The sequence below is a fragment of the Lasioglossum baleicum genome, chromosome 5, assembly GCF_051020765.1.
Source record: "Lasioglossum baleicum chromosome 5, iyLasBale1, whole genome shotgun sequence".
In the NCBI taxonomy this organism is placed as follows: domain Eukaryota; kingdom Metazoa; phylum Arthropoda; class Insecta; order Hymenoptera; family Halictidae; genus Lasioglossum; species Lasioglossum baleicum.
In genome coordinates this window covers 17,462,879-17,484,046 of record NC_134933.1, presented here as the reverse complement: position 1 = coordinate 17,484,046, position 21,168 = coordinate 17,462,879, and the positions used below count along the sequence as shown (strand labels likewise).

The window sequence follows — 21,168 nt, the reverse complement described above, 5'->3', positions numbered from 1 at the left end:
TTGTAGTACTTATTCTGCTTAAGTATTGATTTTATACACGTTTATTTCCTTATGATTGTATTTTATTTGTAATTTTTCTATGAAATCATTGATATTCGAATTGCTTCAAACTTGTACTGAGAAAGATAAAGAACTATGTTTTTGAAATACCTGTGTACATTTAAAAATTCATATCTCGTATACTAAACATAGAAGTATATATCGTATTGAATACACATGTGAAAACTATATGGAATATGTGTATTTAATATATTTAGAAGTATAATTATTTCTATTGTAGAAATATATTGATAGAATATATAATAATTTAAATTCTGTGATACTACATAGACGTAAAGCTGTTATATGTTGTAATGGTATTCGGAAATGTGCAAAGACAATTAAATTTTGAATAATAGATTCTGAATTACCGCATACGATATCATCGAGTATTTAAAAATATTAGGATATTTATAAATATTACGATATTTTATTTAAATCTATATGCCGTGTACAGAGTTGGGCAATACTTCATACACAAATAAAGTTAAAATTTTTAATTTAACCGCTGCGTATAATCGCGATCAATTAAAGTAAATAGATGTTTATTCAAATTCAAATTCTGTTCATCGTGAATTAAATATTCCAGTATGTACTCAGTCATTAAATGCTACTGCAATATATGTTTCTGTCGATTTATTATTAAAGATAACAAGCTTACTGAATATTGTGAGTAAAAACGTAACCGATCAATACTTAAAATCGATCGCGATTTTTCACGGTTTTACATTGAAATCATAAACGTGAATTTTGAATAAGTTTATCCGCCAAACTCTGACCGTGTATGAATTTTGTTATAACCAATCGGCGATGATACTGATGATAGTTTCTAATCCCGAATATCCCGATGGGCGCTATGTAGTCGCTGCCGTCGCAGAGTGTAAAACATGGCTTTGTTGTCATCGTAAACGATGTGCTGTGTCGCTTAGAGCCAAGTAATTTCTATTAATATACTTAATTAAATTAATGAAAGCGTGGCATGCGCTCGAGTGGGTTGCTATTTTATTCATCAGCCTAGATGGACATGTCATTCTCAGTTAACGTTTGAACAGAGTGAAAGTTATGGTCGATGCAGTGCAAGAGGTTAGGGATCCTCTGTCAACAGACAGTAAAGGTAATCAATTTTTAATACTTTCGTTTTAATAATTAAAAAGGTTTACGTTTTCTATCGTAAAAATTAATATTTCAATGCTGTGCCGAGTGAAAACGCCTTGAAATCAGAAATCCCTGTAACGAATACATTACTTGTCGTTGATACCTGCTACTAGAATGTATTTATACACGTCATCGGTAATAGGAACATGTACAAATTATCCTATAATAATTAGCAACAGTCTGATTCTTCGAAGAGATTAGTAATAATTGTTTTATTGCTTTAGGATACCCAACCTCGAAAACATGTATAACTTACGAAGAAATCGCTACCAAGCTTTTAAACGACAAATTTCTATTAACGGCCTTGGAGCTGCATGCGGAATTGCGCGAAGCAGGAAAAGAATTGCTTGTTTTGCAAGAATTCTTCTCAAACCCAAGCAATTTCGAAGGCCAAAACATCAAGCCGGAACCATTCACTTCTATGCGTACGTGTGATTTACCTGTATCTAGCTACAATTAATTCAAAAACAAATTATTCTATTAATAATTATAGTAATTTCAAATTTTATAAGTTAAAAAAGATTCGTTTTAAATTGTATTTCGGTCTAAGTACATAAATTAATATTCAACGCTTTATTTATCGTAAGCTTTTCAAAAGTGGTTCTTCAATAATTCTACTATACCAAAAAAGGGCTTAATAATATTCTTTTAAATATTAATCTTAAAAGAATTGTATTATTTATATTACTCTAGAGAACTTTTTGGTTTATAAATGAAATAGCTGTTACTATTGCAAAAGCAGTATTTCTTTCAAATAATAAATCTGGAGAAAATTTGTTATATTACAGTGGTTAAGGTGAATTTACAATAAAGATGTTATACTGATATAAAATTTGAAAAAAGTATCGAAAGTGTAATAGTCAAAGTGTAATACTTCTGTTTTAATTTATCCAGCAAGATCATCCAGTCAGGCAACTTTGGATTCACTTGATATGACAAGATATTCAGAAGACGGTGCAGGTGTTGACGAGAGAGTAGCGATTTTGGAGTTTGAACTTAGAAAAGCCAGAGAGTGTATCTCTTCTCTTCGTACGAATCTCACTGTAGTCACAGGTTATTATCTTTTTCTTATATTATATTTAAATATTATTTATTAAAATGATATTTTAACTGATCTCTCAATGTTTTAGAGTCAGATGTACCTACACCAGATAAATGTTCCGACAAACATTCAGCCAACGAACCACCTATAAAGCCTCACGAACAGAGAGCTTTAAATTTCCTTGTAAACGAATATTTATTAGCACGATCATACAAATTGACTTCCATCACGTTCAGCGATGAAAACGAAAATCAAGATTTCGAAGATTGGCAGGACGTGGGATTGAATATCCCAAAGCCTGCGGAATTATTACAAATCTACAGAGAATATATGCGAGCTAATGGCTACGAGAAAGCACCTTCCGCGATTATTGGTGTGCAAACAGACTTCAGTGAAGTTGAATTAGAAGTGGAGAAGGATGAATTTAAGCAACTGGCATGTTACAAGAATTTTACATCTGCCATTGGGTAAAAGGCTTAAGGGGGTAGACTCGATTTTCCAGGATTGCAAGGGAGCTGGATGGGCAAAGATGGAGTTTTTCAGTAGTCAAAAGCGCTAGATCAAAGATCAATCTAGGCCGCGATCGCCCTCAAAAGTCCTGTCTTTACGTTAACGAGGCGCAATTTGCATTATTCGGCAGCGTAATTTGTAATATTCGGAAGCATAAAGCTGCGCATGTAGCTATTTTCATAAAGCTGTGGCAGCAACATGCTGTCGGATAGTGTAAATTACGCCTTGTAAATAGGGGTGTGCGAGATTCCCGTAAAATATCCGGGATTCTCGAGAATATCCGAGATTCCCGAGAATTTTCGGGATTCCCAACAATGTACGGGATATAGAATAATATTTGGGATTCCCGAAAGTATCGTTATTCGCAATTACTTTCTACAATATCACTAACATAAACATCCCGACTAATAAGATATATAATCTTCGAGAACACAATGGCTTTCAGATTCTTGTAATTATTGGAAGTATGGAGATACTTCAAAATGTCGGGAATCACAGATATTTTCGGGAATTCCGAGACTTTCGGGATTCCGAAGGACTCGAGATTCCGCCTCGATCTTGCGAAAAATTCCTGTCCCGACTGGGATCTCGCACACCCCTACTTGTAAACGTAAAAATAGGACTTTTGAGGGCAATCACGGCCTAGATTGATCTTTTATCTAGCGCTTTTGCAATGCTGGAAACGAGTCTATTCCCTTAAACACAGTTTAAAACACCGTGTTACTTGCAGGTCAAAGAATTGGAAGAACTTAAACAACAAACTGCAATGCTGGAGCAAGAGAAGGTGGACTTGCAACAAATTATTGCAACAACAAATGAAAGTTTATCACAGAATCCAAACAAGGTACACCGACTACACCTATAGGAAAACGTTTTCGAAATATATGTTGCTGCTTCAGTTTCTGTAGTTGACTTGTTGTTTCTGTAGGAAGGTAGTAGCGGAACGATACAAACATTGAACTCCAGTTCCACAACTCCGGATAAGTTCGAGCTTCTTGAAACACCACCTCGAGATACGTCGACAGCAACTCACGAACCAGAGGAAGATGACAGTGCGTCTGTGGTTGTCAGCCTAGGCGAGACAGATCCTGGGGACAAGGAGTGGACGAGAATTCAGCTACCAAGAGTAGACGTCACTGAAGGATCGTCTATCCTTCCAAATCCTCCATCTAGGTATTTCATTTGCGCTTTCGACAAAATTGATTCTGTTACCTGAAGGTAACTTGAAATGTATTATTTCTAGACATTTACCGCTGAGATTCAAGATGGAGGTGATAACACACTGTTTAGTAAATATTCCAAGTTCTATTGTTTCTACAGCGGAAGAACCTTTTAGAAACGGAGTGACGCGAGATAACCTTGTTCACATTTTGGCAGAAACTTTACCCCGTATTGTACCCAACGTCATACTCAATAAACGCGAAGAAGTAATACCATTGATATTAAGCGTGATCCGACTGCACGCTGAATCCGCAGAAAGAGAGAAATTTTTGCAGCTATTGTTTAATCTGAAGAAGAGGCCACAAGAAGATGAAAGACAATTGATACTAGCTGGTTAGCATATAAAACGAATTACAGTAAAGTGCCATTCTAAGACCTGCAGGGGACACGGCTCTACATACATATGTCCCTTCGCAAACCCATTCCACTGGGGGGCATACCCCGCGAAGGGCCAAGAAGCTCGGGCTGCGTCGTTCGCTGAGCAGTGTAAACATGCCGCATAATCCGATACCGGATCGGGTATATCGGTGTGGACCACTACCAATTCAATTACAAAACTTCTTTATTCTTTATTATTTTTTGCGGGACTTTCACTGACATATTCGTGGCATTTTTCTAATGAAAATGATACCAAATGTGATATAATTCCGATGATATTTAGGAAGAACAGCGTATTTCTTTCCCATACGCTGTCCTTCTTTGCGTCCGAAACATTCATCGTTCATTACACAAGTCAATATCATCGGAATTATATCATATTTGGTATCATCTTCATTAGAAAAATGCCACGAACACAGTGGTCAAAGTCCCATAAAAAGATAATGAAAAATAAAGAGGTTTTGTTATTGGATTAGTTCGTTACGGTCGACGAAGCCACAAAAAATAGTGTCCTGTTCTGATCCAGGTCACTACACAGATCCGAGAATTGATTTAGAATGGAACATTACCGTATATTGTTTTCTGTGATATACTGAGCTTACTATTTGGTGTATCGTTAGGTTTAGTCGCAATGGCGAAGCTTGAGAACGATCCAATGGAAGGAGAAGAAATTTTAACTATTTGTTGGGAGCAGAGTCAGTATAAATATCCTGAGAAAAGGTTACTAGCTGTGGAGTGTTGCTGCGCATTGGCTCCATACATGTCGATTGGTATCAGGAACTCTTTGATGCTTTCTATGTTGCAACAAATGTTACTCGATGACAAAGATCCTATGGTCAGAGCGTGCGTTGTGAGGAGTCTTGCGTTACTCATAGCTTTAATGGATGATCCCGACAAGTATTTTCAGGTAATATATTGCACATGATAATTGTAAGGTGTTCTTGCATTAGAGTGGCTCTTATTTTTGACTTTTGAATTTCTTCGATTCCCCCCACCCTGCCAGGGTTGTTCCAAATAATTGAAAAAGAATCTGTGCAAAGTTTGCTGTCATCTGAGTGCCCACAGTTAACGGGAAAACGTGCCCCAAATGGATTAAACATTAAAATAATTAATTTAATGCTTGTAAACTATTCTAAACTATTTACCGCGTCGAGAAACATGTTAAACAAAACCTGTAGATCTCGACAGGCTGCGTCTTTTATGTCCTGTTACTTTTTTTAATTACATTTTAATGTTTAAACCATTTGGGCCATGTTTTCCCGTTATCCGATGGAGCTCTTTTGCACAGATTTTCTTAAAAATTATTTGGAACAAACTCTGCGGGGTGTCGTTAACGAAATTTTGACAAGAGTGAATAAAAGCCACCCTACTGTGCATCGTAAACATGTTTTATATCTTTCGCAATTATTTTTTCAGTGCGAAGAGTTGGCGTTAACCGCGCTAAACGATTCATCGCCCATCGTTGTAGAAGTCGCTTCCTCTTTGCTTCTACCGATTTTAGCTCAATGGGCGCTCGCTCTCAGAAGATTGCAAACACATTTGTTACCACGAATAATATCAAAAGTGAAAACTCAGTTGAAATCTGGACAGTATCAACATTCGCCTAACAAGGATCACATAAACGAGGGAAGGACGGTGTCGTCGATTAACGTTTTACAGTATTTATTACCACATATGGTGATATGTGTAGCCGATACGGATGCAGTTAGATCATGCATAGAACCTGGAACATCGTCTGAATTATGTAAATATAACATATACCAACGTAAATCACTTAAATTTAAAGCTTAAATAATTGTCAATTTATTTTTTAACTTTATTTCGCAGCCGACGTGTTTCTCTACTTGTGTCAGACCGATATCGTGAATCCAAAGGTATTTTACGAGGGAGATTTAGATGTCGGAACACTTTTGAATACATTCTTTGCAAATACATGGGAAAACGACACGTGGCCGGAATTAGAGTGGTTCACAAATAAATTGTACGCTTTTTAATGGTAAGATGTTTTACGGGCATTTCGCGTATGTTAATACTTACTGTGTTTTAGAGTAATGGAAATTTTAGAAATGGTAAAATCCATAGAAATCACACACGAAACCATTTTACACACTCTTCTGACATACATTCGCTCACTATGCTTGGGTTTTGGACGATATATCACGCAAACACGGGTAATTTCAAATGTTTTAAGTACTCGATAACACTGTCCAACACATAGACATATAGAGATAGACTGCGCCGTCTTATGGGCGAGTTGAAGCCCACAATGGCGGCGCGCGGTACAAAGAGTGAGAGAGAGAGCATTAGTCGGGGTCCATAGCGCTCTCTTTCTAATTGATGTATTTATTGATGTTTTATTTTTGTTTTTTGCCGCCATTGTGGGCTTCAGCGCTTCGTACAGGCCGCGCAGTCTATCTCTATATGTCTATGGTCCAACATGAATTTTAACCATTTCGTTCTCGTGGACGTGTTTTGTCACGTTTTCGATACTGTTCGTCGTATAAGGCCACATACGAGTTATCTCGCGGCGCAATACCGTTCGTGCGATGCTACCGACGACATACCTCGCGTACTTCATTATTACATGAGCTTTTACGAAAAAATGTTACCCTGAAACTGAAACCAATGTTATTCTTTTCCTGTACCGTTTCCAGAATTAACATTTTTTCGAACAAGTTCATATAATAATGAAGCGCGCGAGATATGTCGTCTGTAGCATTGCACGAACGACATTGCGTCGCGAGATAACTCGTCTGTGACCTTTTACAAACAGTATCGAGACGTCGCGACATAACACGTCCACGAGAACGAAGTGGTTAATCATCGAAATGCAAAAAACAAGTTTCAATTTATTGGACAGTGTGATAGGAACTGTGCTTCTATAATAAACGTTGTTTGTTAATATTTAGATTCAGCCGATATTTGCGTCCGACGTGTCCGAGCTCGAGCAGCAATTAACAGTGTTGTCGACCGAGAAGAAAAACATGAATTTGACGATAATGCCTACGTATTTAATTCTATTGTCCACCTTGAATGGTACAGAGGTTGCTAAATCGTTGAAAGAATTCCTTGTTGCTTTGTCCATGAGTGGTATCAGCATTACTTGCTTACAAATCGCAGTGATTATGTTGTGCGCTGATGAACATATGCAAGAATATGTCCTTAGCGGTTTATGGGATGGTTAGTTCCACTGATCATTATGACTAGCGATTTTGTTGCGTTCTTAGCGGCACTTTAGCGATTCAGTTATACCTTCCATCCCCCTTTTTTATAGGGGTAGTGCACCAAAGACCTGTTGTACGATGTGCAACCGCGACGATATTTGGTTGTGTGATAGCTCATGTTTCCGATCGGTTAGCAAGCGCTAAGGTAGTTCCAGCGATTGTAACACTCGTTAGTGATCCTGATATGTAAGACATATTTGTAAATATTTTTCTATTCGTATAGTCATTTTCTTCCCATTATTTATTAGAATCGCATTATTCATTAAAAACGACGTAATTGGTGTTATCGGGATTATTTGATTTTAGGACTGTTCGATGCGCGGCGATCCCGTCGCTTGGTCGACTGATAACGGAATGCAAAGTAAGAGAAATGAAGGATAAAGCACGCCTAACGTTGGAAAACATCGCGAAGGACCCTCAAGGTGTTCCTCCAGCTTTAGCGCTTCCGTTAGTTTCCACTTTAGCTCTTATCGCTCCGAATTGCCCTCAAAATTACATTGAGGATGGTAAGAACTCTTCGATTCGAATATTTTCAACAGCGTTCGTATCAAAACTAAAGGTAATCTTCCTTGCAGTGATAGCTACCCAATTAACTGCGACAGCCTCGTTCACGTTGCAACAGGGTCGTAAAGTCGATCTCATTAATGCTTTGGTTGAAGCATTTTCCGTTCTGGTTTATTGTCCGCTCAGCTACCAATGCGTTTCGAACGTGTTGCTGCCCGGCTTAAAGTGTCTAGAACAATTAGTAGCTCATCATTTACCGCAGCAGGAAGATGCGGTCAAGTCCCTCCTGAGGGAAATAGAATCTCGACAAGATCTTTCAAAGCCCATGAAGAGGTTTGTACACTTTGGTCATTAATGAGGAGAATACGGATGTTCTCACAGATATACAGGGTGGTTCACCAGATATTACCACCTCGACTTTCGTCATTATTATTATTCGTAGCGAAGAATGTTTATACACTCCTCAAAAGAATTAAGCGACGATATACCTTCTGTGAACCCGAAAAATTGCTCTCAGTTTACGTGATCATAACTCCGTCAAAAATTGCTGTATTGATACCGTTAAACGATGGTTTGAAAGCCTGAAACCTCTAGTTTTAGATGCTCTGGTGGTAATATCTGGTGAACCACCCTATAGAAATACAGCCAGTATCATAATTGATGGCACTAGCTTCTAATATGTAATATTTTACTCACCGAATAATTACATGAACGTTGTTTTCTGAAATTCGACAGTTCGCTGTCTATGAACTCGGGCCTCTTGCTGTCGATGGCTACTGCGAACGTGGGACAAGGTGTGGAGGACATGCGACAGAAAGTGAGCAAAATTTTCCAGCAGAAAAGTAGCTCGTCGAGTATGTCAAGTATTTTGCGAAAAAAGTAAGACTAATTTGTTTCTTTCTTAGTTAAGTCCATAGATTTATGTCTTGTTATTTATGAGATCTTTAGTTGAATTGTTTTCCGAGTACTCTCTTGGGGATCAGACGATATATTTGTACTTATGTATTTTACAACACAACGTAATGCACAAAACCTGTACGGAATAGAACACGTCTACCGTCTAAGCATTATCGATTACAATCAGGATATAAGTTTGATAATAAAATCTATTGAGAAATTAATAACGAACATCACGACAGAATGATGTGCCTTTGAAAATACATACTACTTCAACAACCTTAAGAAAAATTCCAATTTCATTGCGTTCGAGACTAGAGTTTACAGATAACAGTCAATCAATAATAGATTACTTTCCATACTCGCGTCACGGGCGCCTGTGCATGTGTAAACGTAACAGTAAATACTAATACAATTGCAACACATTGCATACTCAGTTATTTTGAAAACTTGCATTAACTGAAACATAGCTTGTTATTTTATATTATATGAATTACAATGTATTTATTAAAAAGGAATCTCACAAATTGCTATATTGTAGATATTTTGTGTACTATACGACAGTGCTCTTAAGAAACAAATTGAAAATAATATCCTGCCATAATGCGACTCTTAAAATTGAAGTTTCAAGAGTTGAGTAATTAATATTTGCTACACTGTAAATCACAGGAATACATTATAGGTGATATTAATCGTATAATGAATTGGTTGTAATAACCGAGCGTTAAAATCTTAAAAGACAGCTCCATTTTTTTGTATACTATGCGGTTTTCCGATTAGAAAAGCTTTCGTTTTTTATTGTATATTATATTCGATGTTGTGTGATATACTGGGGCGATAACAATTTTCTTTTCCTCTAGACTTATTCTTGTGCTTTCCAAGTTCAATATCTCCTTTATTTTACTACATACTAGATTTCATTGGAAATTCATAAATTCGGTTATATCAAATATTCTGATGGTTTTAAACTTTACAAAAGTATTTCAAAACAGAAGCATCGGTCAATTTTTGCTTCTAGCTACTTTCCAATTCTTCAAAATGTAAGTCTAACAGCATTTTAAATAAATCCCGACCACTTCTTCTGCTTTTAAAAATTTTGATTTGTTTATCGCGCCACATCAGAAAGATTTACAATCTATTTATTTATTTCTATGTCATGTGTTTGTACTTAAATCAAACTAACAGTACATCAGTACCGACACTTTCGCTGCAAACGAATGAAAAGAAAAGATCAAATTTCTTTAGAATAGTTCGTATCTTGTAAGAATATTTTATTGTATCTATATATATATACAATCATATATCCCGTATATACATATATATTGATATACAATACATGTATATATGTATTTAATATATGCGTATATACAATGATTAATAGTTTATCGTATTTCATGACCAATAAATAATTATTATTTTACATACATATACATATATTGTACACATGTATATGTATTTATGTTTATTAAATATTAAATACTGTAGCATATTTCATTATCGTGCAAAGAATAAATTTTATATTATATTTATTCTAAATGCATGTCCAAGTCCTCAACATGTTTCAATTACCTTGAACTAAGGTTCTTAGTAAAACAGAAACGAAAATCCAAGTTTTTGATCACACTAATGGAAATCTCGAGAAATTAGATTTCTACAAAGTTTTACGTATACTGTGTATACATACTTTCGCACCCCTTAGGCTTAACCCTTTGCACTCGGACCTATTTTAACTGGAAAATTAAACATTTCTTTCGATCTAGAATAATTCCGTTCTATATTAAATCTTTTCTTTGTATGAATATGAAATAGATATAATACCTCACGCAATACTTAAATGTTTAGTAATTGAATAGACACTAACATATTTAGTAATGTAAACAATATTTTGAATAATGGTACAGCAATTTTTAGTGGCGCCTCAGTCGCCACTCGAGTGCTAAGGGTTAATTCTTCATTGAAACTTATAATTTAGTTTACAACAGAATTTAATAAATGTCAGTACCATTACATTCTTTCGAGCCCAACAAAATTAAAACAGAATTCCTTTTTCTTGTAGTCAATATTAACCCTTTCACTACCGTGGGCGAGATATCTCGCTTCCACGATGTCGAAGAACGATTCTATTGACGAAATATCTCGTATATCCTTATTATTGATATGAACTGTTTTATTCCAAAATTTGACACACGTAATCGATTTTTAAGACATGTCATCGTTGGTGAAAAGTTTATAAAGATGGTAAATATAAAATACTCCATATTTTACACAATTAAAGTTTCTATTGTTCATTTTGTATGGAATGCATCCAATATACAAGGAATGGTTCCAATATACAAAAACACAACGCACAGAAAAAATGTCATTCAACAGTAAAACATGTAATTTGCAAAAAAGAAATGACCATTTAAAGGAAACCAGATATTTCTGTAAAAATTGTTCCGTCATATTATGCGTTTCACTATGCGCTTTTAAGCACACACACATTCCATGTAAAACAAACAATAAAAACTTTCAGTGTGTCAAATATGGAGTATTTAATATTTATTATCTTTAAGTACTTTCCACCAACGATGACATGTCTTAAAAATCGATTATTTATGTCAGGGGTCGGCAAACTACGGCCCGCGGGCCAAATCCGGCCTGCCGCCTGTTTTTAATCAGGCCCCCGTGAGGTTAATGAACACGAAAAAAATAAATAAAATTACGTAAAATAAAAAACATTTTGAACAGGTTTTTTTTCGTTGCTCTATGAGTAGAATTACCTAAATATCTTTGAGCTTGCTGCCCGGCCCCCTAGCCTAAAAATTTTACGTTCTGGCCCTAAATTTCAAAAGAAGTTTGCCGACCCCTGACTTATGTCAAACGTACAACACTTCCATATCGCTAATAAAGATACATGACAAGATATTTCGTCCATAGCATCGTTGTAGCATAGCATCGGAGTGGAAGTGTTAAGCATTAATACGAGGCAAAGGAATACCCGAATTAAAACAAAATTCTTCCACTTGATTAATTGTTAAAAAAAGAAAATTATACTCAAGCATTTCGGATCCATTGTTTCAGATCGGCACGGTGAGAGAGCTCTAATCTGGACACATTGCGAACTTAGAGAAGTTTGTGGTCGTGGCTTAATCGGTACTACTAATAACGCGCGAAATTCTCAATAGCCTTGAAATTCTTCTGAACCCTGAGTAATCTAAAATAATACTAAACCTAAATCCTTTCGTACAGGCAACACGTCCGCCGTGAATATTAAGTCCAACACGGAGGGGATTTGTATGCTTATGCCTAAGAAACCTTCGGTGTAATACTATTTACATGACTTCGAAAATGCGGGTGAAACTCTGAAGGGAGGTCGAATGTTTTACAATAAATATTAGGCGAGCGTTAACGAGAAATAAAGTCTATTCTAGACCACGTGTGTGCACTAGATGGAAAGTATGTAAAAGTATGAAGCGCAAGAGAGAAAGTTAGGCTACGTCTTATTTTACTATGTGTGAACGTGTAGATACATATGTGTTTTCTATATGTATAGTCAGGCGCTATAATGCAGCCGTTATTTATATCGTTTTTATGGATTCTGTGCCCATACTTGTACATACTTATCCTACCCGAAAATCTCGTGAAACACAATGGCATAATACAAAACTTTGTCAATAAATTAAAACGCTTATTTACGGGTAGAACAAAAAGAGAACAGTATTTATACATTTCTTACTTTCTCGAGTAAGACGTTCGGCCCGAACCTCGCGGTCTCCTTTGGAATTCGACTTCATTTGTACAAAAGAAGCTCTTTTATAAAGTAACGAAGTTACAGCTGCGCTACGCAGCTATGCTGTTCGTTTAATCCTTAAGTGGACTCTCGAAACGAGCTTCGCCATCTCAACAACTTGAACATGTTCATGTTTATTGTATTCCATTGGAAAAATATAGTCAAATAATGAAAGTCCATCTAAATCTTCAGACAGTTAATACACGTTAAATAATACTGTTCAACAAATCTTAATACTTCTTTAGCGTTTCGATCATGAAAATCGTTTTATATTCCTTCTGAAGAAGAAGTCAAGCTTTCAACTTCGTGAATTTGTTCTGCTTTCACTATAAATGCTACATGAATGTTTCTGTAGACTTTCTCAAACATGTTTAAACAATGTCTGAAAAGAGTAAAACGCTTTTAACACTTTCTCTTGAAACTTTGTTTAAACACTTTTGAATGTTTGTGATATTACAAAATTATATATCTCCGTTCTACGTAAAAAAACATTCGTCTAGCTTTTATATCAAAATTTATAGGAAACATAATTAGCATAAATTTGAATCAATATGGCCTCGATAGTCGACTCAAGGATGAACAGAGTGTCTCTAATGTCTCTCATGCGATCTTCTCGTTCCGTGTTTCGCTTAATCCTCACGAAGACAATCTTTTTGTTTCATCAACGATGTAATACTAACAGGAAATGGCTATCTAGTCGTTGACAGAGTAGCAGCATCGCGGAGAATAGAACAAAGTTAGACAGGACTGGCGCAAATCTGATTGAGAAGCGGTCTGCTACAAACGGCACGCGTCTTGCTTCTTCGATGAGTGTGGAACGAGTTGATGAAATATTCTCAAATACTCTTTTTTCTTGTTTCGGTGGTCACCGCGAATATGTGGGTGTACTCCGCGCGTTCCGACAGCGCAGCTAACACGAATTCTAATGAAAGGAAAAGAAAGAAACATTTAATCTCTCGGTGCACCGTTTTTCTTAACCCACTCATACGTTTCTCAGAAATGCACAGACGGTTCTATAATAATACTTCACCCATTTTTGCTTCACACATTAATTCAACAGATTTTATTTTATTTATAATGTTGCATTTTAAAGAAATCGGATGTTTTCAGTATTTAGAAAAAGAAGATGACTCAATTTTCACACTGAGGAACGTATGATGGTTTTTTATTACGAACTATTTTAATTACTGAACGTATTCCAGTAATTGAATTTTTTTCAGCATGTCAAAATTTTTGTTTTACGTACCAAAAATCAGTGTTAAATAATTGAGTAATTACTGGTGAATTAGTTAGTAGCACGACACTGTGTTGTCTCGAGCAATATGCAACTTACCGAAATTCACAGTTGTATCCGGAAAATCAATTTTCGCGTGTTCGAAAATTTTGTCCGACTCCTCCGCCGGTACGTTCAGTGACATTTTCAAGGCTTTCCTCAACTCCATTTTACCGATGCACGATAACGATTTCGTGCCACACACCTGTTAATTACGTGAGAGAAGTAGTAAAGATTATCAACAACACTATAAAAACACGTGTTGCACTTACTTCAAACGCTGTTTCGACCTTGTCCAACTCGGTGTTCGCGTTCGACGTGGCTAACACCGTGAATATGTACTCCTCGAAGTCTATTGTATTCGTTGCATTCTGCAACAATGATCAAATCACAATTTTGGAACAAACAATTTCATACCGGAGTAAATTTTAAAGTTTTCTTCAGAAATTTTGCTTTCGATTAAAACCTAAACAAGACTTTTCAGTAGTGAAATTGACATTAGTTACAGTTTGTAATAAATTAGACAGCGGATTTTATGCATTTATGGCAAAAATGAGTAGGTGTAATTTAAAACGGCAAGTCCATTAGAAAAATTTAAAAACACTGTTGTATTATTTTCAACCTATTAAACATATTAGGAAAGAAAATAAATTTCTATGTCGTTCCAGTTTGTCGCAATTCAAGCAGAAAATATTTATTTTGCATAAAGATCCGCTGTCTACTCATAATTCATGGTACAAAATAGGTCAGGTCGATTCTATGGCTGGAAATAAGACGATAATCAAGAATAATGAAATTGCGTGGGAGGCTTCGTTTTTAAGAAAATTAAATTTAAATATCAGTTGAGTACACGTGTCCTTAATAAATAACCGATGTCACTATCAACTTGGGCATAACATTCCAATTCTAATAGTAAACAAACCCTAATATTGTACCATCTACAATGTACAAACGTATAAACACGGTCGCAACAGCGTCCTGTAGTGAAATCCTTGACATCGGTTATTTATTAAGGCGGTAGACTCGTTTTCAGGATTTCAAGGGTGCGGGATTCGCGTTCTGATTTTTCAATAATACAAAAATGGGGGTTTTCAGTAGTCAAAAACGCTGGATAAAACATCAATCTAGGGCGCTATCGCCCTCAAAAGTCCTATTTTTCGTTTACGAGACGTAATTTACATTATTCGGCAGCATGTAGCTATGAAAATAGCTACAAATTACGCTGCCAAATACAGTAAATTTTCTATAGATGCGAAAAAAATATCCCCCCCAACTTAGTAACCTGATCTCGGCTCGGTATATCGGTGTGAACCACTACTAACGCGACGCGGAGAGTCGCAGTCGTCGGCACAGTTGAAACGCCCGTGCGTCATCACAATGTAACACCAGTATTTAATCTTCTTTATTTTTCATTATTTTTTTATGGAACTTTCAGCAACATATTCCTGGCATTTTTCTAATGCAAAATGATACCAAACACGATATAATTTCAACTGTATTTAGTGGTTTAATCGATGATGAGAGTTTCGCACGCGGACAGTTGCCGTGGTCTCTCTTTAAACGTGCTGTCCTTCTCTACGTTCGGCTCGGCCTTTGAAGCTCAAAAAGTAGTGTGTACCAAATGCGATAGATGCGAAGAAATCCCCCCGAGGTCTCCGCAGCTATAGAAAATTTACTGCAATGCAAATTAAGCCTCGTAAACGAAAAAATAGGACTTTTGCGGGCGATAGCGCCCTAAATCGATGTTTTACCTAGCGTTTTTGACTACTGAAAACCCCCATTTTTGGGAATTTTCAAATCTCGCACCCCTGCGATCCTGGAAACGAGTCTACTTACTTAATCTATTGGTGAACTGTGGATGAGAAATCACTTCGTGTGCAAAATTCAAGTGGTCTGCATGGATTGTAAGACGTTGAAATTAACGTTGTCTGGTAATAATAAGCATTGAATTGTAATTAGAACGTTATAGAACACATACTTTGTCGTGTATTCGGAAGAGTTGTTGAGCAGCAGGCTCTTTCTCGTCGATTCTCAATAGTTGTACGAATTCGTGGAAATTAACTTCTTCGCTGAGTCTCTGCGTTTTCTTCTGAACTATCTCTTCTTCTGTCTTTGCTACCACCAGCCTAAATCAACAACAAATTGACATCGTTTGCGAAAAAAAACTATCTTTCCGGGGAGCTATTTTCACAAGCATACCCGAGTTTATTGCGAAGCTTATGGGCCTCGACCAAGATGGACGCGTGAGGCATATGCAGTTGATGTGCTTTGCTAATGATTCTACAGTCGTCGTATGTATAGTCCGATACGGGAATCTGTAGAGCCCTGAAAATAAATAGAAATTAAGAATAAATATTAGACCGGTGCGTGCAGAGTGTCCGATTTTGCGGACCACACAATTTTCTTACTCGACTGCTTAATCTATCTATATAAATAAAAATCAAATGCTGTTCATTGGTAAGCGCATCACTTGAGAACGGCTGGACCAATTTGGCTAATTCTTTTTTAAAATGTTCGTATTAGTCCGAACTAGGTTATAGGATAAGAAAAATTGGAAAAGTATCACGGAAAAATGGAAAATTCGGGAAAAACTAAAAGTGCTTTTAGAATCATATTTCAATACAACAAAAAAGCGAACGTCGTAGCTTTTAATCAATATTTCAATAGAAATTTACATTGTCGACGTCTGTTTGCATTATCTACTCGCGAAGCTCGCGAGCAACAATTCCCCTCTAATGAAAAATAAAGCCAACTGACATTTACTGCGTACGAACATAAACCGCAGTGTTGAAGATCTCATACGAATATAAATTACTCAAGCAGACCAATAAATGTCAATTGATTTTGTTTCTGCTTACAGAAGGATACTTGGCGAAGATGTGGTCACTGAAAGCATTATTCCAAATTCGAATCTTTCGTGTGCAGAAAGCTACAGGTACTCCCGGCGCGCGTTCCGAGTATTAATTTAACGATTTATTAACAAGATAGGCTTACTCTGCCATCAGGCGTCGCACATTGTTTGCGTAGAGCTTAGGATCCGTTTTCTCTGCCTCGCTTGGCTTGTAAACGGGGAGAAACTCGATTTCGCAGCTGCTGTTCAGCTGGGTCAGCGTCAGCCAGAGTAATTTCAATCTGCGAGATCAGAATTTCTAATTATTCATTTCGGAAATCGTTTTACTTTGAGGAAATAGTTCTATGCCGACAGAAAATTAAAAGTATTCTTCAAGAAGATGCTTACGCTCCAGGACCCTCCCAAGTCCACGTGACAGTGTCCAATTTGTTAGGGTACCTGATGCACACAGGTTGCACCGGGACACCAGGATAAAATGCACCTGACTTAAATGTAATTAGGCACGATCGATTTGTACAGGTTCCTTCGGGGAAAATCATAACCTGTAACCAGCAATTTAATCATCTTCATTTGATATTAATTAACGAGACAGACAACAATTACACATAGTTGAACTTCTATGTCTATCGGTAGCAATGCTGCAGCATTAACACTTTGAGTACCACACCACTGCCCATAAAAGTCGCATACAATTAAAACAACTTTAACACTATAAACCTACCCAGCTCAAAACACATAAAAAGTGAAACATCTTAGAAAATTGAGAAGATTGAATTTACTTAAGCTTTGTACGGTTTTCATTATACTATGTGCTTAAATAAAGAAGTCGATTCAGTAATTTCCTGCCAGAGTTGGGCATTAATCGATGAAAATTTTAATCATGATTGATTGATTAATGTATACGATTCAAAAAAGAAATCGTCGAAAACCGTGGCAGGTTTAGTGTTAACACAGTGTGTTGTTGAACCACTTGCTGCCCTACAATTTATTTTATGATTACAGTGATTCAAACTTTTTTTGTCATTCTTAACACTAACCGTACCATTGCGTATGAAATTTAAAATAGCGTGAATGTATACCACGTTTTTCTTATTGTGAATTCGAAGTGCTCCTAGTTCAAAACTAACAATAAGACAATTGAATCAGATAATACGAAGACGATTACGAAGCGATTAATGTCGCATTTATTATTAGCTTTGACGAAGATACTGCATTGTTTCGTTAAGAGTACCTGTGGCCAATCCTCTTTCGAAGTAGCCCTCTCAATGATCTCCTTGATCGTATTTTGCCGGGAATTTGGATCTTCCCTCCACACGTAGACCGGCTGCGTGTAGTTGATGAGTTCTGAGAGTGATTATACAACAAAAGAATGAATGAGTATTAAATCGAACAACCAGTTTCAACATTATTTCACGCGATACCTATCGATAAGTATACCTAAACGCGATGATACAATAATTGCTGCATATATTGAGCGTTGCATTTTTTAATGAATACCGCGATACACGTTTAGAAAATTACTTGACGATTTCTGCTTCCGTACGATATCTCAATACTGATCAATTTATTGATTAATCGATCAACTGACCACAAAATCAGTAATCATTTCCTATTTCTAAGGAAATATTCCTGTTTCAAGTTCGTCGATGTATTTACGTATATCGTGGTGAATGGAATACGAATTATTTCTTCCTCTGTAATATTAACGAAGTGATATACACTCGAATATCTTGGTTATTTCAAACAATACGAGAAAATGTTACTTACAGGAGTTGTAGGGTTTAAGAAACTACATAACAGGATAGGGCAATAATCAACTAATATTTAAAAATGACCAATAGTCTTTTTGAATGTTAGGCATAGCAGAATAGTCATTAGTCAAAACTTTTTATATTAATATATGTTAATCGCACAATAGTGACTGATGACTAAAGATTGATGACTGATCATCAACTACTAATTCAGTAATAAGCAATAGCTAACGATTACTTAGAGCTGTGACCAACTATTTGCCATTTAGTTATCACTAACTAATCAAAAAGTTTTGACTAATGACTATTTTGCTATGACTAACATTTAAGAAGACTATTAGTCATTCTTAAATTATAGTTGATTATTGCCCTACTCTGCTACATAATATGGTGTAAATTGTAAATGATATTTTTGCAAATGGAGGCGTTCAGAAGATATAAAGGTCACCTTTGTATTTTTAAATGGAATGTCCAATTTTTGATCCTCGATAATAGATTTTTTTTTTTTAAATGCTGTTGCATTACTTTCCGGACAGACTCTGTATATCTTCTGTACGCCTCCACTTGCAAGAATACCATATTGTGTAGTTTCTTTCACCCTACAACTTCTGTAAGTAACATTTTCTCGTATTCTTTGAAATAACCAAGATATTCAAGTGGACAGAGTTCATGATACACGCTGTATAATAATTCGAATGCTGTATACAAAAAAATGTATACATATAATTCGAAGTGCCATACTCCTAGTAAAGAGTACCACTACCATCCTTCGAAAAGAGATTTCTGGGATCGCCAGTTGCAGTGCATCATAGAATAATGGGATAGCCTTGTGCCTGATATCTAATTCGAAGCGATTGCAATGTTGATCGCTCGGTATATTCGGTTTTGTAAACATATGACTGAAATAGTGGAGGAACTTCGGTGAGAAAGAACTACATACTACGGTTATGGTTGGCTCGGTTCGATTAGTCGGAGGGTTGAGTTACGGAATCTTTTGAATAACTTAACACATACTTCCGATAAACGGATTCAGCCCTGATTCTCGTCTTACGATGATGGAAGGGAAGCCGGTTATGTAGACGATCCCGCCATCCATGAAGGTTGAATGTGGTGCGACCACGAGGATCGGCGCCTCGGATCTGCTGGCCTGTCTTCCACGCACAATGATTCTCATCCCTCCTGCCTGGTACGTCAGCCGACCCATGAAGCACAGCCAGGGTACTATTTTGCTGCAGGTTTCAATCGGGTTTTGGTTAACGGCTTCCTAAATCCCCCTTTTCTAGCTGTTCCACACAGATTCGTTTCACTCTTCGGCATTCGGTGACACGGTTCGAGCCTAACCACTTTTCTTCAATGATACCTTTCTCATTTTATTACATAGCTTCCCAACAAACAAACTTTAGTACGCTCTATACCAGCGTTTAGTTTGGTAACAGCCTTCGTAGTTGCAATATATTATTAACCATTCAGTGATGACGTCTATACACTCGCTCTAACGAAACAAAGTTATTACACGTGGCCACACTACTTTCAGTACGATACAGTTTTATCTATTAGTGCTTACGTCCTAGTAAGACGTGTCTGAATTACATATAGGATTGCATTGTTTAATTTCATTTAGGATTGCAATGTAAAAGAAAATTTCTCTGTTTCTCTGGTTAAGGTATGAAACCACTTGGAGGTGTGTAAAATTTGTAGCATCTTTTTGCCACCTTTTTCTTATCATACAAGTAGAGGAAAATTTAAATACAGCTTTTATTAATTTGTATAGTTGTTTCGCGGTGATACAGATTACAGTCCCACAGCTCGACATAAGCCAAACATTTATAATTTTCTGCATAATATTTACTAGAAAACTATCTAGGATATTTAAAAAATGCCGATGTTAAGGGATGTAAAAGTTCAAGTGTTGTCGCTGCGACGACGGGAGTTTCTACGGAGTATTTCAGAGTAAAATAAAATAAGTAACATACTGTCCTCCTCAATTTCGAGAAACTTTGAAATTTTCACCAGGCAGATACTTTATCCGAAGTGTCGCCGGACAAGAGAGCTTCTACAAGTTCTGAAAAAGAGAACTACGAGTCGAGAAACGTTGGGAAACTATGTTTACCTGTTTTCCAAGAAGTTGTAATTCCGTATCATTCATGTTTTGTTTCTAATGAAAGTAGAACAATGGTTCGTACGTTCAGCCAACGAAATTGACGATACCGTAAGTCGGTATTGCTTTTAACCGAGGAAGAAAATGGTTTCCGCGGAGTTAACAATTTTCTAAGCGTGTTTCTCAATAACGCATACAAGAACCACCTAGCCACTACAGTGGAAAACTCCATATCACCGGTTTATTTGCACAAGAGTGAAACTTCTAAACGGCTTCGAAGCCACGTGACACCTTACTGAGAAAGTTTATGGCGGCCGCGAGTTCTTTGCCGATGGTATACGCACGTCTTGCAGAAATATTTGTCTGCGCGTATAATCTTCGACGTTAAAATAAATCGTTTGAGTGTGTGCGGAAGAAATCCTCGAGCACACAAACCGACGAAGCAATCGTTTT

The 21,168-nt window shown here is 36.6% G+C and overlaps 2 protein-coding genes across 5 annotated transcripts in view; one reads left to right on the top strand and one right to left on the bottom strand.

Annotated features, from left to right (window-relative positions):
• The first annotated feature begins 59 nt into the window (after positions 1-59).
• Positions 60-21,168, top strand: part of LOC143208683 (RAB11-binding protein RELCH homolog) — a 29,201-nt gene continuing 8,092 nt past the window's right edge. Inside the window, exons 1-17 of one of the 3 annotated variants that reach the window (XM_076423304.1) lie at positions 60-1,153; positions 1,419-1,619; positions 2,089-2,247; positions 2,325-2,671; positions 3,477-3,590; positions 3,675-3,919; positions 3,990-4,300; positions 4,966-5,252; positions 5,762-6,089; positions 6,173-6,326; positions 6,393-6,516; positions 7,255-7,525; positions 7,620-7,755; positions 7,876-8,075; positions 8,145-8,406; positions 8,809-8,952; positions 16,876-19,706. In XM_076423304.1, coding sequence (XP_076279419.1) covers positions 1,102-1,153; positions 1,419-1,619; positions 2,089-2,247; positions 2,325-2,671; positions 3,477-3,590; positions 3,675-3,919; positions 3,990-4,300; positions 4,966-5,252; positions 5,762-6,089; positions 6,173-6,326; positions 6,393-6,516; positions 7,255-7,525; positions 7,620-7,755; positions 7,876-8,075; positions 8,145-8,406; positions 8,809-8,952; positions 16,876-16,984 — 3,444 coding nt within the window. In that variant the 5' untranslated portion in view covers positions 60-1,101 and the 3' untranslated portion in view covers positions 16,985-19,706. Of the gene's footprint in view, positions 1,154-1,418; positions 1,620-2,088; positions 2,248-2,324; positions 2,672-3,476; positions 3,591-3,674; positions 3,920-3,989; positions 4,301-4,965; positions 5,253-5,761; positions 6,090-6,172; positions 6,327-6,392; positions 6,517-7,254; positions 7,526-7,619; positions 7,756-7,875; positions 8,076-8,144; positions 8,407-8,808; positions 12,922-16,875; positions 19,707-21,168 lie in introns of those variants that run through there. The other 2 variants (XM_076423303.1, XM_076423305.1) reach the window with 2 other exon arrangements.
• Lpcat (lysophosphatidylcholine acyltransferase) overlaps positions 10,225-21,168 on the bottom strand; it is a 31,061-nt gene continuing 20,117 nt past the window's right edge. The window contains exons 3-11 of one of the 2 annotated variants that reach the window (XM_076423347.1): positions 19,632-19,846; positions 18,098-18,210; positions 17,254-17,408; positions 17,010-17,147; positions 16,215-16,340; positions 15,994-16,141; positions 14,288-14,386; positions 14,076-14,220; positions 10,225-13,664 (exon numbers count right to left, since the gene is read on the bottom strand). In XM_076423347.1, coding sequence (XP_076279462.1) covers positions 13,579-13,664; positions 14,076-14,220; positions 14,288-14,386; positions 15,994-16,141; positions 16,215-16,340; positions 17,010-17,147; positions 17,254-17,408; positions 18,098-18,210; positions 19,632-19,846 — 1,225 coding nt within the window. In that variant the 3' untranslated portion in view covers positions 10,225-13,578. The remainder of the gene's footprint in view (positions 13,665-14,075; positions 14,221-14,287; positions 14,387-15,993; positions 16,142-16,214; positions 16,341-17,009; positions 17,148-17,253; positions 17,409-18,097; positions 18,211-19,631; positions 19,847-21,168) is intronic. The other variant, XM_076423346.1, reaches the window with a different exon arrangement.